Raw genomic sequence first — 18,122 nt, 5'->3', positions numbered from 1 at the left:
TTCACTCCATCTCCCAGAGCCACGCCGACCTTCTGAGGATTTGCCTCTGGGAGCGCTGCCTCCACCTCCAACTCCACTTCCAGCACTTTCACAACATAGTCTCGCATCAAAGGCGATGTCACAGATTTCTTTGGCTTTGAATGCTTTCTTCCAAGATCTGGAGGCCGTGCATCCTCAGATTCTAGGTCCATCTTCACCAACCTCTCCTCGAGGGATACCAATTTTTCCACCTCCAACTCAACCAGAAGAACCGATCCCAATTCCAGATCGACCGGATTCTCCGCACTCACAATCATCTACGTATTCACCATCCTCATCTACAGGATTTCCGTCAGATCCTCCCGAGGGCTTTCTGGAACCTTATTCCCCTCCAGAAGATTTATCCTACGTGAAATTCATTGAAAAAGTAGGATCTCTCTTAAATATTGAAACAGGAAAGGTTCCCGACCCTCGTGCTGAGGTTCTAGGGATTCTAAAGATTTTTGAAATGCCGCCAGAACCCACAGCTCTACCACCACATGCTGTACTAGATGCGGTTCTGCATAAGATGTGGGAGAAACCCTTTACCACCACAGCTGCGTCAAGGAAAACGGACTTAAAATACCGTATGCGAAATTCCACGATTTATGAGTCCACACAATTACCCCACAACTCCGTAGTAGTGGAATCTGCACTACTACGAGCCAAGAGATCAAAACTTCATGCAAATTCACCACCGAGCAAAGACCATAAATCAATGGACGATTTTGGCCGTAAAGTGTACCACTCGTCCATACTGGCCACAAAAATCCAACACCATCAATTTTACGTAATCCAATACCTATTTGAATGTCTCCAAAGATTACATCCCATATGTCTGGCTTCGGATAACTCCTTACCACAGCCATTTACAGACATGGAGGAAGGTCTTCGACATTTACTTTGTTCGGTTTATGAATCATTTGAATCATCGGCTAGATCCTCAGCTACGGCAATAGCAGCACGGCGCATGGCATGGTTAAGAGCTAGTTCAATACGTGACTATGTCCATGACAAGTTGGTTGATTATACCTTATCTTGGAGTCAATCTTTTTGGTAGCAAATTTGGGGAAACTGTTACCCTTTTGAAAGAACAGAATACTGCGGTTCAATCTTTGACATCACCAACAGACCCTCCTGCCTCTTCTAGAAGATTCTACCCTTCATTCAGAAGAAGACCTTATGCAAGGGCACCTTTCAAACCTTACGACACGTATAGAACGCAGTATTACCCCCATCAGCATTACCAACCACAAGCTCATCCCTCACATGGATGTCCATGCCAACCACGGGCTCAAAAGCAAACTCCAGCAGCACCTCCAAAACAAACTCCATCTTTTTGAGCTACCCCCTAGCCACCTCCACCGCACTATATAGGGGGCCACCTTCAACACTTTTATGCCAGTTGGGAAGCGATTACTTCAGATCGCTGGGTACTAAACATCATAAAAGAAGGTTACAGATTACATTTTCTGACTCTTCCAACCCTCCCTCAAGTTTCCCCTCTAAGGAATACATCACAACACTCCCTGGACCTGCAAGAACAGTTAGTCACTCTACAGCTGCAGAACTCAATTCAAACAATCCCAATCTCATCAAAAAATCGAGGTTTTTACTCCCCATATTTTCTCATTTCAAAAAAGTCTGGAGGTCTTTGACCAATCTTAGATTTGCAAAACCTCAACAAACAGATTTAGAAAGAAAAATTCAAAATGATCTCTCTCAAGAATATTCTTCCTCTTCTTCAGCCCAACGACTGGCTATGCTCCATAGACCTGAAGGATGCTTATTCCTATATACCCATGCACCCTTCCTCCTGGCATTACCTCTGCTTCCAAGTTCAGAACAATCACTATCAATTCAAGGTTCTACCCTTTGGCCTTACCTCAGCCCCGAGGGTATTCACAAAATGCTTAGCGGTGGTGGTGGCTCATCCCCGACAGCTCTCGATACAGAGTTTTCCCTATCTCGACGACTGGCTGTTGGTAGCCTCGGATCCGACTACCTTGAAGACTCACATGTTCCAAACAATCAATTGTCTTCAGACGTTGGGTTTCATAATCAATTACGAAAAATCCCATCTGCAACCAACACAGGTTCTACAGTTCATTGGGGTGCTCATCAATACAGCGCTACAGAGGGCTTACCTACCACAAGACAGGATTTAAACTCTGTCCTCTCTTGCTCAACGTCTATTCAATCAATCGCATGCATCGGTGCGTCAAATTCTTCAACTGCTGGGTCATATGGCAGCAGCCATCCACGTCGTCCCTTACACAAGACTCCACATGCGTCGCCTACAATGGGGACTCAAGAATCAATGGTCACAGTTCTGGCAACCACTGTCGACCAGAGTAAGTCTTACCAGACAAATGCGCACCAACATTCAATGGTGGATGAACACCAACCACCTGTCCTCGGGAGCACCATTTCAGTTGCCTCCTCACCAAATCACTCTCACCACGGATGCATCCCGAAAGGGCTGGGGAGCCCATTTAAACGAATTAAAAACTCAAGGTCGCTGGGCTCTTCAGGAGACCAACTATCAGATCAATCTCCTGGAGCTTCGAGCCATTTGGAAAGCATTTCAAACCTTCTCTACCCAACTTCAAAGAAAACATCTCATGGTATATACAGACAATCAGGTAGCCATGTTCTACGTAAACAAGAAAGGGGGGTCAGGTTCCTGGATTCTCTGTCGGGAGGTGCTTCGCGTACTGACTTGGTGATATCGAACCAAGTCTCGATACAAGCCACTTACCTTCCCGGACTAGACAATGTAACAGCAGACCACCTCAGCAGAATTTTCCATCCACACGAATGGACTTTGAATCGGGACGTGGCATCAAGCATATTCCAACAGTGGGGCTTTCCAACCATAGACCACTTTGCCACAGGGAGCAACCGGCAAACACAGACATTTTGCTCCATCTACCCAAGCAAACTTCGTTACGCTCCAGATGCTTTCCTCATTCCATGGACGGAGGGTCTACTCTACGCTTACCCTCCCATTCAAATAATATCAAAAACAATACAAAAATGCATCAGAGATGCAACAGACATTCTCATAGCCCCGTCCTGGCTAAGGCAACCATGGTATGCGTATCTCATGCGACTATCCATTTGCCCACCAATTCTACTGGAAAACCATCCCCAACTCCTAACTCAGGAGGGGGGATCCCTTCTTCATCCGATGCATTGATCCCTCTGACGGCATGGAGGTTGAACAGCATGTACTAAACCATCTAGGACATCCATCTCAACTTGAGGACGTTCTCATTGTATCCAGAAAACCAACCACCAGGTGTAACTATGTCGGGAAATGGCGTTGTTACTCAGAATGGTGCAGACCAAAAAGTCTAGACCCTTACTCTACAACGGTAACACATCTCCTGGAGTACCTCCACACTCTTTTCGCAGCTGGTCTAGCATATACGTCAGTTCGAGTGCATGTCAGTGCAATTGCAGCTTTCTATCATGCTCATAACGGACTACCCATTTCCAACCACCCTTTAATCTCCAGATTCATGCGTGGCATACTGCATCTTAGACCACCAGTCACGAAACCGCCTATACCATGGAATCTCAATATCGTCCTGGAACAATTAATGTTACCTCCTTTTGCACCTCTAGAATCCTGTCATATCAAATACCTTACTTGGAAAACAATATTCTTGGTGGTTGTAACATCAGCAAGGAGAGTAAGCAATCTTCAAGCCTTGGTTCACTACTCACCTTACTTAGAATTTTTTCATAATAAAGTCACACTTAGGCAATTTCAGGTCCCCCTTCCTCTAGAGGGGGAAGGCAGAAACAGTCTCTCTTGATAGCTACTTCAGGCCAATCTGGAAAGGGGAGTGCCTCTGGAAATTCCAGATTGGGTGGTGGTCACTACCGATGCCAGTCTCTCAGGCTGAGGAGCTGTATGTCAGAATCAGGTGACCCAGGGCCATTGGTCAAAGAGAGATGCTTCTTGGTCTCTCAATCGGTTAGAGATGAGAGTGGTACAATTAGCTTTACGTGCTTTTCTTCCAAGATTATGAGGTCGTTCAGTGAGAGTTCCGACAGACATTGCGACTACAGTGGCTTATATCAAATGCCAGGGTGGAACCAGGAGTCTAGCAGTGGCATAGGAGGCACAAGAATTGGTCCTCTGGGCAGAGCAGCATTTGGAGAGGACAGAGGTGTCGCCCATTGCTATAGGCGACACTAGGTCAGAGCCCCTGGGTAGAATGCCAGTGTGCATGGTCTGAACCCAGAACACACCTTGCCCACCAGAGGCCATAGAGGAAAGATATACAGCAGCACGTTGTGAGGCCATGGCAGGACTAGAGATCAATACCCTCTCAATGCTGTGCTCTCATCTTCGGCTGAAGAACCATGGCGCTTTCATGTTTCTTCTGGTCGCCATTAGGTCAATATGAGGTGATCCCCACCTCTTGCAAATTAGAGACATCGCTGCCTCAGACAGCTCCCACTCTCCTGGGTCCTATGACCTACAACTCAGGAAGGCCGCCTGCACATTGTCCACCCCAGCAATGGGCGACACTGCCGGGGTGGACAATGTTCCATGTAAAGGCTTTGCCTAAAAGTTCCAAGTTATTTGTAAACTGATACGATGTGCAAACGGATGTTGGTATATAAAAAAACCATAAATAAATCACATCCGGAAGCGTGTTCTCCCTCTCTTTCTAGCTGTTATTTTTCCTTATACGCTAAATGCTTTGGAAAAGCAACTATGTTCCTTCCCTCTGAGTTCTTATCAATTTCAGGCACAGCTGTGTGGCTTTCAGTCTCTCAGGCTTTTGTTTAATTGCTTGCTTTCTCATCATAGAGCTATTGGAATAACTAAAATAAACAGACTCTTGCCTATTCATAAGCATTTCACAGTGCAAAACAGTAAATATGAGTTCACTCAGAGGTTGGCCTATAGCCTTCAAACTAGTCTGTGTCTGGATGAGAACTCTGAATCCACATGGCCTAACCTTCTCACACATCCTCAGCCAAAGTAGCAAAAAACGACTCCAACCGTTGATAAGAAGGTTAGAGAAGCATCCAGGAGATGTGATTCTAGTGGATCCGGAGTGGCTGCGCCGTCTTTGGTTTGTGGACCTTGTCCTGAGGTTCAGCATTCTAGAGAATTTTCTCCATCAGGGCCCCATATTTTCAGAACAGGCGGATCACTTCTATCTCATGACCTGGCTTTTGAGAGGAGGCGATTAAGACGGTGGGGTTTTCCAGAAGCGGTTATTACTACCTTACTGCAGGCCAGGTAGACTTCCACATCTATATCTTATGTACGGGTCTAGAAGGTCTACGGGTCCTGCTGAATGGGTCGAGATGTGCAGGCATTGTAATCTACAGTGGTGCATATTTTGATTTTCCTGCAGGAGGTTTTGGTAAAAGATTTGGCTTTTAATTCTCTGAGAGTACAGGCAGCAGCTTCTGTTGCCTTCGTGGTAAAGTACAAGGTTATTCCCTGTCCACGCATCCATATGTTGTATGTTTTCTTTGTGGGGCGAAGAACTTGCAACCACCTGTGAGGAAACCTTGTCCATCTTGGAATCTGAGTTTGGTGCTTACTGCTCCTTTTGAACCTTTGAGGAGGGCAACTTTGAAGGTGGTTTTTCTGGTGGTCATTTGTTCAGCTAGGAGAATTTTGGAACTACAGGCATTATGCTGCCGGGATCCGTTTTTGCAGATTTCGAAGGCAGGGTATTGTTACACACAGTGCCCTCCTTTCTGCCTAAGGTAGTCGTGGCATTCCATGTTAATCAGACTGTGGAACTTACAGCTTTTCTGAATCCGGATTCCTCAGGGAACTGAGACTTTTGGACATCCGCTGGACATTGTTTGATATCTGAAGGTCACTAATGATTTTCGTTCTATGGAATGGTCCAAGAAAGAGTCATCAAGCTTCTATAGCTACGATTGTGCAGGTGATCAGTTCGGCTTATATTTCTAGGGGCCGGTTGGTGCCTGAAGGTTCATTCTACACGTTTGTAGGCAGCCTCTTTGGTTGAGGCCCAGCAGGTATCACCGCAGGAAGTATGCAGGGCAGTGACTTGGAAGTCGCTGCACACTTTCACCAGACACTATCAGTTGGATGTCTGGGCTCTGACTGTGGCTGGGTTTGGTGAGAGTGTTCTGCAAGTGGGACTCTCCAGGTCCCACCTGGTTTAATGGGCTTGGGTACATCCCAGGAATCTGGACTGATCAAGGTACGTACGGGGAAAGGAAAATTGGTTCTTACCTGATAATTTTCGTTCCTGTAGTACCATAGATCAAACCAGATACTCGCCTGTGGTATAAGAGGGAGAGTTGTCGGCTCGTGTTCATAATTTATGTAAGAGTTACTACAAAGTTGTTAGGTCACTGAGTGGTTTTTTTATTCTCCTCGGGTTCTTTCTTAGCATGTTTCAATGTCACCACCCTGTTGTTCGTGGGAATTAGGGTGGGCTGTTAAAATTGTTTAGTTTTGGCATCTTGGCTTGGATACAGGTTTATGCTACGTGACTACAGGTGGCACTCTGCGTTATAAAGCAGTTTCAATAAAACTTTGTCTCCATCTGCTGGCACAGGAACTAAACCCAGGAGTCTGGACTGATCTGTGGTACTAAAGGAACAAAAATTATCAGGTAAGAACCAATTTTGCTTCCTGTCTCTCAACCTTTTCCACTGATAGGGTGCGGCTGCGCAAATTACGAAAGAAGGAGGCCAAGCAGCGGTGGGATGACCGTCACTGGTCTCAGAAGAAGCTGGAGGAGATGACAGACAGAGATTGGAGGATCTTCCGTGAGGATTACAGCATCACTACCAAAGGAGGCAAAATCCCCAACCCCATCCGTTCCTGGAAAGACTCTTCTTTGCCCCCGCACATCCTGGAAGTTATTGACAAGTGTGGTTACAAGGTGCAGATACTAATGTATTGGGGAAGGGAAGGCGAGAGGGTATATTGTACTGGAGGGGTATATGTTCTTGTATGTTTGTCGGTATAATTGGGGATAAGGCTCCTGTACTCTGGGTTGGGGGATCTCTGTTTGGATTATTTGACTGATATTCCCTTGCTTCTTCAATGATCCTCTCTACCCTATTGCTGTATTGGCTCTTCAGCTTCCTAGAAGGGGCTACTTTTGGATTTAGATTCCAGTGAAAACTCTCAGATGGCGATTTATTTATTCAATTTATATTCTGCCTTTCAGCTATTTCAAAGTGGATTGCATTCAGGTATTGTAGGTATTTTTCTATCTGCAGAAGGCTCACTGTCTAAGTACCTGATTCAGTAAGAGTTTTTCCCATAGACACAAAATGGGAGAAGATCCTTAATGAATCTGACCCTAAGTTTGTACCATAGGCAATAGAGATTGAAGTGACTTGCCCAAGGTCACAGGGAGCAGCAGTGACATTTGAACCCTGGCTTCCCTGGTTTGTAGACTGCTGCTGGCCCTTTGGCTGGATGAGACCTTCAGACCACTTTTTGTGGCCCCTGGACTGTTGCAGACATTAGGGACGAGGAGCGTAGGGTAGCTGTAAGTTTTATTTATTATCTGGCTTTCAATATCTAAGCTGTTTAATGCTAGTTGGGATGAAGTATTGTTCCTTCATATTGAGTTGGAAGGGTTGGAAAGATTGGCAATTTGATTGAGGAAGCTATCGCTAGTTTATGTAGCCATGTAAACCAACTCTGATATGATCAGTATGGAGCTGCCAGAATCATGGTTCCTTTGTCTTTCAGGATTGTTTTTGCTATTAGTGGGATTGGTAGAAAAGCATAGGTTAGGCCCTTGTTCTATGAAATATGTAATGCACTTCTCGCCTCTGTGTCCTGAAATGGTCTTCAAGAGGTAGCTTGTGATTGAGTGGCGATGAAAATAGGTCTACAAACCATTTACCCAAGTCTTGAAAAGGTTTTCCAGTATGTTATTGTTTATGGACCATTCATGAGACTGTAGTTGGCAACTTAATTTGTCAGCAAGTAAGTTGTCTTTTCTTGGGAAGTAGATTGCTGTGATTTCTTTCTTTCTATGGCTCAATTCCATATGGCGAGAACTTCCTCTCTCTTTGTTTATGTAGCACTGCTGCTGAAACTTTGTTTATATGTGAACCGTCATGATGTTACTAAACGAATGGCGGTATATAAAGAACCTCAAATAAATAATAAAAATAAATGTAAAACATGGTTACTTGATACCTTGAACAATCGTTCAAATGCACATATAGCATTGAAAATTTGCTTTCAGTGCTAGTAGATTGATGACCTGGATTGACCACTGTTGGAAACGGGATACTGGACTTGATAGATCTGACCCATTCCCTGTACGTTCCCGGATCAGTCCAGACTGCTGGGTTTTGCCTCCCTTCCAACAGATGGAAAGAGAGAAAAACTCTGAAAGCACTCCCTCTTTGTCCGGTGTACAACCTGTATCCTCTCAGTATTTCTCTGCCTCCAGCAGATGGAGGTAGCATAACCTGTGGTTCTGACTGTCTTCTATCATTTAAAAAAACAAAAACCCCAGCAGGACAAGAAAGAAAATCTACACTTGCAGCGTCTGTCTTTTTGCTTTGATATTGCAGTGCAGGCAGGACTTTGAGCCTCCCAGGGGGTTGGCAGATTCCGGTGGGACCATCCCCCCTGGTAGCAGGCATAGCCAGAGCGGGGATTGGTGGCCTTATTTTCTCCCCTTTCTTGGGCGCCAGGGGTAATTACCAGTGGTCCAATCCCTCCCGCCCAACTCCCACCCCACCCTTCTTGGAACCAGAGAACATATAGCCCTTGCTGGTAAAGTTTTTTGTTTTACACAAAAAAAAAAAAAAAAGGAAATTGAGTTTTTGGTCTTCAGCAGCAGGGTTGTGTGAGGTAAAGCGGTGCAGTCTCACCTGGGTCTCTCCACATCGGCTCTCAGTACTTGGTGCCCCCCCCCCCCCCCCCCCCACTCCTCCGCCAACCATGCTGTGCAATCGGACTTACTCCACCTGTGGGGAGCCGTCCTCAAGGCTGTCCCGCACAGGTATTTGTATTCGGTGCCTCCCCAACGGGGATGGTTCTTCCGGAGCGTTGTGAGCTACATTGGGAAAGTCCCGCGGCACAGGAAAAAGGCCTGCCGCATCGGAGCGCAGGAATGGCAGCCATCTTGAAATCTTTCACAGCTGCGAAAGAGAGGGCAGCGGGGAGGGGATCTCCTGTCCAATTTGTCTCCGGTTGCCACAAGTCCTGAGGCTCCTTTGGACCCTTCATGATGACTCAGAAGATGAGCCCAATCCCCTGGTGGGGGAATATGAGAAGCCTGGCCGGTTTTTCAGCTGACTTTATGCTTCTAATGCACAAAGCATATCTAGCTAGTCTGTCTCTTCTGGACAAATCTCTTAGTTGCAGATCAGTAGAGGAGCCACCCAGGAAGGTTCCTATGTGAGCGGATCAGCAGGGGACCATACAAATTCAGAGGGTTAGGGGGCCCCCCCGCTTTGAGGCGAAGTCGGTGGACGTCCCCTGGCAGACCCAGACCTCATGGGCTCTTTGGCACAGGACTCATCTTCAGCTCCTCTGGTCTTTACGAGGATGGATCCGGATGACGAACCGGACAGATCCTCTCCTTTGAAAGGGGATGATCCCAAAGTCGTACGCTTATTTATGAGGGACGAATTGGAGCCTCTGATACCATGGATCCTGGTGAAGCTAGGTGTACCATTTCCGCAGGAGAACCTGTCCCAGGACACGGTGCTGGGTTGCGGGGCCCAGCCAAGACCTTTTTTCTTCGCCAACAGCTGATGAGTCGGGAGTGGGAAACTCCAGAGATGGGGCTTAGAGTGGGCCAGGCCTTGGACAAGCTCTACCCCTTGCCAGAGGAGGTTTTGGAGCTCTTGAAGGTGCCTAAAGTGGACGCTTTGGTGTCAGCAGTCATGAAGCATACCACCTCCTGGTCACAGGGGCAGTGGCCCTTAAGGACCTGCAGGATAGGAAGCTCGAAGTGCTTCTCAAGAGGATCTTTGAGGTGTCTGCCCTCAGAATTCGAGCTGCCGTTTGCAGCAGCTTCATGCTTCGAGCAAACCTAAGGTGGGTACAGCAGCTGCTGAGTGCCAGGGACCTACCACCTAAGGAAGTGGCCCAGGTGGAGCATTTGGAAGCGGCGGTGGCCTACAGAGCGGATGCCTTGTATGACCTTCTGCGTACCTCCTCTAGGAACATGGCCTCGGCGGTGTTGGCAAGGAGGCTCGTAACTGGGCAGCTGATGTTTCTTCGAAGGCCCAGCTTAGTGCGCTGCCTTTCAAGGGCATGCTTCTCTTCGGTGAAGACCTGGAACAGCTGATTAAGTCCCTGGGAGACAATAAACTACACAAGCTGCTGAAAGATAAGCCCAAGAGCTCCAGGAGTTTTCTCCCAACTCGCTCTCATTTCTGGGGGCAGCGGCACTTCCGCCAGAGTTGAGCTTCTGCAGCGAGCCAGAGGCCTGCTGCAGGAAGGTCCCACTCCTAGTCTCAGTCCTTTTTCAGTCGCAGACCAGGCTGAGAGGGGTCCTGTCAGGGGTCCCTCAGTTCCAAGTCCTCACAATGAGATGCAGCCGACCCATTCCCACATTCCAAGGATTGGCAGACGGCTGTCCCGTTTTTACGGGGAATGGGTCAAGATAACTTCAGACCAGTGGGTTCTAAGAGTCATAGAACACGGCTATGCTTTAGAATTTGCTCGACCTCTGCGAGACTTGTTTATGGTCTCCCCTGCAGTTCCCACTTAAAGATTCAAAGACCTGGGGGCCATTGTTCTGGTGCTGCAGGTGGAATGAGGTACAGGATGTTATTCCATTTATTTTCAAACTCAAATGTGAAGTGTCTGTGTGTTGTAATGCCTTTAAACTGGTTTAACATAAACTTTCCACCTCCGACCTTATGTGATTTTTTTAAATTATTAAGTGCGCTGTGAAATCTTTAAGGAGATTGATTGCTGTGATTGCGTTAGAGTGTCAGAGTTATAATGATAATACCGACTTATATTCAAGACTTTAAACAGTCTTGAATATAAGTCGGGGTCCGGCCAAGACTTTTCCTTTTCACAAGTTGGTCAAAAGGTTGGTGGTCAGAGTGTGTGACACTCCGGAGACTAGCCTTAAGGTGAGCAGGGCTAGCTGTATCCATTGCCCAAGGACACTCTGGAGCTCGAGGGTTCCGAAGGCGGATGCTTCCTTCTCGGCTGTCATTAAGAGGACAATCATTCCAGGGGCTGCGGCTGTGAAGGATATGCAAGACAGGAAGCTTGAGGTGCATCTTAAAAAGATATTTGAGGTGTTGGCTCTGGGCATCCGAGTGGCTGTGTGCAGAAGTTTCATGCTTTGGGCTTCACTGCAGTGGGTGCAGCAGTTATAGGAAAACAAGGCTATGTCACCCTCTGAGTCTTAGCAGGTGGAGCGTCTGGAGGTGCGGTTGCTTATAGTACGATGCCTTGTATGACCTCATCTGCACTTCTTCCAGAACGATGATGTCCGTAGTCTTGGCCAGGAGGCTTCTTTGGTTGCGGAATTGGTCGACAGATGTTTCCTTGAAAGCTCAGTATGGGGTCTTGCCATTTAAAGGCAAGCTTCTTTTTGGCGAAGATCTGGAACAGCTGATAAAGTTTTTGGGTGAGAATAAGGTACATAAGCTGCTGGAGGAGAAACCCAAGGGACTTTTTCCGTGTGCTCTGCCATGATTACATGGCCATCCAGTACGGATCGTATCAGACAATGCAACGATTGTGGCCTGCACCAACCGTCAAGGTGGAACCAAGAAACAGGTGGTGGCTCGATAAGCCCAGTAGTTGATTCTTTGGGCAGAGCAGAACTTGGAGTGACTAGCGGTGTCTCATATCAACAGGGTAGACAACATTCAGGTGGATTTTCTCAGTTGGTGAAAGTTGGACCCCAGGGAATGGGAGCTGTCAGAGGCAGCAATATGTCTCATTCACGGAAGATGGAGGTATCTCGACTAAGAGAATACCAAGGCATCACGGTTTTACAACCATTGAACACAGTATGGAAAGAATTGGATCTCTGGTGCTGCCATGGACTCGAGGGATTCTTCTTTGTCTTCTCTCCGTGGCCTCTGATGGACAAGGGATTACAGTGCATTGAGCAACATCCGGGAAGAGTGATCCTGGTAGCGCCAGAGTGGCCACGCCGTCCATGGTTTGCAGATCTAGTTCAGCTGGCAGAGTGTTGCATCAGGGGACCCATCTTTTTGGAACAGGCAGATCGCTTCTGTCTAGCGGGCTAGCTTTTGAGAGACGACATTTCCCTTGAAGGGGTATTCAGAGCTGGTGATTATTACTCTTTTTCAGGCTAGAAGATCCTCTACTTCTTTGGCATATATTCGAGTTTGGAGAGTGTTTGCAAGATGTCTTGTCAAAAGATTTAGCCGATAATTCTCTCTGAGTCCAGCTAGCAGCCTTGGGCTGTTTCAGAGGGAGGTTGCAAGATTGACTGCTAGCATCTCATCCAGATATACTACATTTATTTAGAGGAGCAAAGCATTTGCGTCCTCTGGTCCATGGAATTTGTCCATCTTGGAATCTCAATTTGGTTCTTTGAGTATTGTGTGGACTTCCTTTTGAACAATTAAGAAGGGCTTCTTTGAAGGACCTTACTCTGAAGACAATGTTCCTGGTGGTGATTTATTCGGCAAGACAAATTTTGGAGCTTCAAGCCTTATCGTGCAGAGATCCTTTTTTGTGGATTTCCGATGATGGAGTTTCATTGCATGTGATGCCTTCCTTTTTGCCCAAGGTTGTGTTGGCACTTCATGGTTCTCCATATACTGATCCTGATCGAGAGAGGCAGGATCCAGCCAAGGAACCAGAAAAGGTCCCAAGGTTGGAAGGTGACGATCCCAAGGTGGGGGATATACCGTGGTGAAAAATGAAGCACTGTCTTTATATTTTGATGAAGAAAAACACATAGTAAAGAACGCCAGATGAAGAGAATTCTAATTGTTTAAGTACTTTGATATATAGGTGCATATATGTATTTAGTAAATTTGTTTATATAACAGTGTGGTAACTAAGATCATATATTTAAGATAAGTGAAAATCAGGGAATAATTAAGTAATTGTATTGGAAGGTACAACCATTTATAGAGTTATAAGTGGTTTCATATAACCACAGGATGTTCAAATACATGTTTTCAGTTGCATTCTAAATATCTCTTTACATTTTTTAAAGTTATATCATGTATTCTGGTGAGTTACTTCGCTTGGTTCCTATTTGTGATTTTAATTGAGTGAATGTGTGAGTGAATGAGTGAGTTTTATGACACGCTTGTTTGGTAATTAAAATATTTTGATAATAAAAATTTGCTCTCTCTTTCGATATATGTATTGGCACTTCATGTTAGCCACATGGTGGAATTACTGGGCTTTCTGCACCTGACCTCTGATTATCCCCATGCAAGGGAACTTCACCTTTTGGACATGCGTCAGGTTCTGTTGTGGTATCTCAAATTGACACATGGCTTTCAGAGGTCGAACCATCTCTGTTTTATTCAGTAGACCAAAGAAGGATTTCAGAGCGGCTAACAGCAAAATTGCAAGGTGGTTGAAGGAGACAATTGTTTTGGCCTATATTTGTAAATCTTGGGAAATCCCTGAGAGATTGTGAACGCATTCTACTAGGGCGCAGGCTGCCTCCTGGGTGGAATGTCAATTGGTTTCTCTGCAGGAGATTTGTCGAGCAGCAACTTGGTCCTCTTTGGACTCTTTTACTAAACCTTACCATTTGGATGTCAGGGCCCCGGAGGAGGCCTCGTTTGGTGAAAGTGTACTGTGTGTGGGTCTTTCGGGTTCCCACCCAGTGTAGAGGGGCTTGGGTATATCCCACTAGTCTGTACCTATGTGGGGTATGAACAGGGAAGAAAAATTGATCTTATTTGCTAATTTTTGTTCCTGGAATACCACAGATCAGTCCAGATTCCTGCTTCTGGATGCTGCTGGTGATGCAGAATTTGAATGAGTGCTGCATAGTTTTCAACTATTTTGAGATTTTTTCTGTACCCTAAGTTGAGGGTTCAGTTTTGTTGGGGGTTCCAACTTATTCCTCAGCTCGCTCTAGGGGGAGAAATCTTTAGAGTTTGGGAAGTAGTCATTGTGGCTTGAGTACAGGTCAATACTGAGGGATTGCAGGTGGCACGCTCGGTTAAGTAGCAGTGCCTGAAAAGTTTTTATTCTCTGTCTCCATCTGCTGGTAGGGATGCAAAACCCACTTGTCTGAACTGATCTGTGGTATACCAGGAACAAAATTTAGCAGGTAAGAACCAATTTTCCTATACACACAATATCAGATAAACCAAATTCACCAATTGTGCAAATTACAAACACATCAACAATACTTAATCCATCTTTCCTAATATTTTATCCTTATTCCACCCCCAGCCCAAAGTTTGTCATTTCTCTAATAATATAGTGGATCTTATGTCTCACAGGGTTTTAGGCCTCCTGTTACAGTATTATCTGGCCTGTAGTTCAGATCTTCTAGAAAGAAGCTTCTTCATGAAATAAACTTTCCAAATTCTATTGTACCATTGTTGCATATTAGGATGATTACCTTTTCTTCCAGCCAGGTTTTCTATAAACAGTATGTGCTGGTTCATGTTTGGATCACTGACAGACCTCTGGCTGGAAAAATATTTAGAAAACTTAGCTGCCAGCCAAAAAAGTTTAGGAGCCAGCAAAATTATTTTTTTCTTATTTTGTTGTCACATTTTCCATTTTTTTTTCCTTTTGTTTTACTTATTTTTAGTCTTGTTTTTTTATTTTTTGTTTTGTTTCATTTTAGTTTTTACTTTTCTTTGCTCCCCTCTTCCCTTTAGGCACATTAGCACTCCCTCTTCATTCTTCCCTTCCTCCACCTATCCAGCCTCTCTCTTCCTACCCGTCAGGGTGACAGTGGGTAGTCCAGGACTGCTGCAGCTCTTAATGCCTCTGCTTGTAATGCCAGCAGCAATGATATTTCCTGAACTGGTGCCAGGTGCCTGGGGATTTTCCAGCCTTGATAAATTTAATGGCCAGAAATTGGTTGCAGCCCTCAAAAATTGTACAAAGAAATAGTTTGGTCACTGGACTGGTAAAAGCTGGCCATCTCTGATCTAATATGAGAGCCTGGACTCTTAACATGAGAATACTGTTTCTAATATTATATCATATAGTATGGCTGGCACCAAGCATTTCCTGGGTTTTTGTTTGACTGCTGGAGCACTGAGTGAAATAACAACCCGGTAGAGGAATGAGTGACTAACAGCTACCAGGGTCAGGGGAACTGAATGACATGAGACCGGTAAGTTGGGTATAAGGCGCAGGAAACATGTTAGGCTGGAAGTGCTAATATACTGCTTTTTGACTCCCATAGGAGCCAACACCTATCCAGCGACAGGCTATTCCTATTGGGTTACAGAATCGAGATATAATTGGTGTGGCAGAGACTGGCAGTGGTAAGACAGCAGCTTTCTTGATTCCACTGCTCGTGTGGATCACCACGTTACCCAAAATCGACAGGTGAGTGCATATCGTAATGGTGATGACAGTCTGGCTGTAGAAATTACTAAAGCAGTCATAGCAGGGCATGTATCGTGGAAGAAGAGCCACTGGAAACATTTTTCAAAAACTTAGGTGCCAGCAGATAAAAAAAAAAAAATCTTTATATTTTTGTGTTTTTTTTAAATATAATTTTTAAATGTATTTTTCTTTCTCTGGTTTGCTATTGTTTTCCTCTTCTTCCTTTCCCACCTAGTCTTTGTCTCAACCACCTCCTTTTCTTTCCTCTGCTCCCTTCTTTCTATGTCCAGCATCATGGTTGCTTCTCTGCTTGGCCTAAACATGGCTGCAGCAACAGCTTTTTCACCTGGACCAGGCCTGGTCCCAATGGTGGTTCCTTCATCTAGGCCTGCTGGCAAGTGCCAGACCCCAAATTTTAGCCAGGCTGGCACCTGGATTATTTCCAGTCCTGTATGGGAGTTTTGGCTGGATGATGTAGGCTGTGTACTGGGATGGACGTTATGATCTATGTTTGGGCAGGATCTTAACTGAGGAGTTGCAGCTGTGTGAGTAGTCTATTTTTTAATACTCTTGGCCATGTGCTGTGGGCTGTGTGGTTGATTTTGACTTGGGCAAGTCAGTGTGAGGAGGGTCTACAGTGCTAATAATGTCAGTGATGATACTTTAGGATTGAGGAATCGGACCAGGGCCCATATGCTATCATCCTGGCTCCAACCCGAGAGCTGGCACAGCAGATCGAAGAAGAGACAATAAAGTTTGGGAAGCCACTGGGGATCCGCACTGTGGCTGTTATTGGTGGCATTTCTCGAGAGGACCAAGGCTTCCGACTCCGGATGGGCTGTGAGGTAAAGACATCTATGTATATCTCAGAATCTCATCAGCAATTTTTTACATCTGAAGCAAGCAAATAGTTTCAGAAACAAACCCTTTTATTATTTATTTGATAACCAGTTTGGCTGTGTCTCTCATAGATAGTCATTGCAACACCAGGCCGATTGATTGATGTGCTGGAAAACCGGTACCTGGTGCTCAGCCGTTGTACTTATGTAGTCCTGGATGAAGCAGACAGAATGATTGACATGGGCTTTGAGCCAGATGTGCAGAAGATCTTGGAACACATGCCAGTGACAAATCAGAAACCTGATACAGATGAGGCAGAAGATCCTGAGAAAATGCTGGCCAACTTTGAGTCAGGGAAGCACAAGTACAGACAGGTGAGCCTGAGATTGAGGGTTCGCAGGGAGAGAGTCACAGGGATGTTTATGTTTGTGTTTATTGGTTTTTATATACGTTGCCTCAGTGGGGACCTTCACAACGGTTTACAAGAAAATGGAAGCAGGGAAATACAATAATTCACTTAAAAATACTTGCATATTGTAAATAATAAATAATTAAGAATTAGTATACACATAAAATATTAAAGTACTTAAAAAAACTAGTTATAACAAAGTGCAAGTAAAAGCATAAAAAGAAGGATATTAAGATAAAAATTTCAAATACCGTAAAACACAAAGATCGATACTTAGTCGTGTCTGCGAGATAGGTGAGTTGGAAGGGGGCACAAGAAGTCATGGAGCAGAAACAGGTGAGTGATAACAGAGTGAATTTTCATGAGACAGATACTGTATCCATGAATATGGTTCTTTTGTGTATCCTGGCCAGGAGACTTGTGATACTGCAAGGAAACTAATTTACCCTGTTGAGGAAGTGTGTTTGTATCCCTCCCTGGGTGGGCCTAGGTTTAGTGTATCTTAATGAGGCATACTTGTGCCCCTGTGCATGGAGGGCTGTTGGGATGCTGTGATTAGTATTGGGAGTTTCTGAACATACCCAGATCAGTCCAAACAAGTGGGTTTTATTCATCCCTACCAGCAAATGGAGGTAGAGAACAAAACTTTGGGCACTGCCATACATACGAGGGGGCCACCTCCAGTCCCTCAGTATTTCTCTACTTCCAGCAGATGGTAGAGGTGCTAAACCTGCAGTCCTGACTGATTTGGAGTTTGTTTGGAATTCTGCTCCCCGGGGTGCCAGGTTCCTGTTAAGGGCCATCCCTCGGGTGGAGCCGGGTGAACGGGGGTTGGATACCCCTGCCAGGTCTCAGCCCGTGTGTCCCAGGACTGCTGACAGCCAGGGCTCTGGCTCTCTCAGTTGGTTTTGAAGCCCCTCTGCCTGCCTCTGGGATCAGGGAAGTATCCCCTCATTTCTTTTATTCTCCTTTGGCTCTGTAGCTTTAAAAAAAAAAAAAAGTTAGAGAACATTTTTGCTTTGCAGAGTCTCAGCAACAGCGGCAGCTCGGGGAGACTGAACTGCTTTTCAGGTAGCCAACTCGGTGAGATCGTTGGGGGCGGCCTCCGAGACTGTTAGGCAGTGCTGGGGCATAAGGAGAAGTGCCGATCCTAGGAGGGTGGCCCCGGCTGGGGAAAGTGCCTCTGGATTGTTTTTAGGACCGGCAAAGGCCGTGCGTGCTGCGCCCCTCCCCCCTTGGTTTTTTCCTCGCGGTGAGCGCTTTCTTTTGTAAATGACTGACAGGCCGTTAGTGGAGGCCTGTTGGCCCTATGGCGTTTGGCCTGCCTGGAATCCCTTTCTCTCTGTA

The 18,122-nt window shown here is 45.7% G+C and overlaps 1 protein-coding gene across 3 annotated transcripts in view; it reads left to right on the top strand.

The window, feature by feature from the left end:
* DDX23 (DEAD-box helicase 23) overlaps window positions 1-18,122 on the top strand; it is an 89,620-nt gene that overhangs the window by 45,101 nt on the left and 26,397 nt on the right. For all 3 annotated transcript variants that reach the window (XM_029594633.1, XM_029594632.1, XM_029594631.1), the window contains exons 11-14: window positions 6,704-6,929; window positions 15,381-15,526; window positions 16,194-16,371; window positions 16,498-16,740. In XM_029594633.1, the coding sequence (XP_029450493.1) occupies window positions 6,704-6,929; window positions 15,381-15,526; window positions 16,194-16,371; window positions 16,498-16,740 (793 nt within the window). The remainder of the gene's footprint in view (window positions 1-6,703; window positions 6,930-15,380; window positions 15,527-16,193; window positions 16,372-16,497; window positions 16,741-18,122) is intronic.

Source organism: Rhinatrema bivittatum, chromosome 3 (genome assembly GCF_901001135.1).
Source record: "Rhinatrema bivittatum chromosome 3, aRhiBiv1.1, whole genome shotgun sequence".
Taxonomy (NCBI): domain Eukaryota; kingdom Metazoa; phylum Chordata; class Amphibia; order Gymnophiona; family Rhinatrematidae; genus Rhinatrema; species Rhinatrema bivittatum.
Note: the sequence above shows the minus strand (reverse complement) of the source record. Positions and strands in the feature narration are given on the sequence as shown.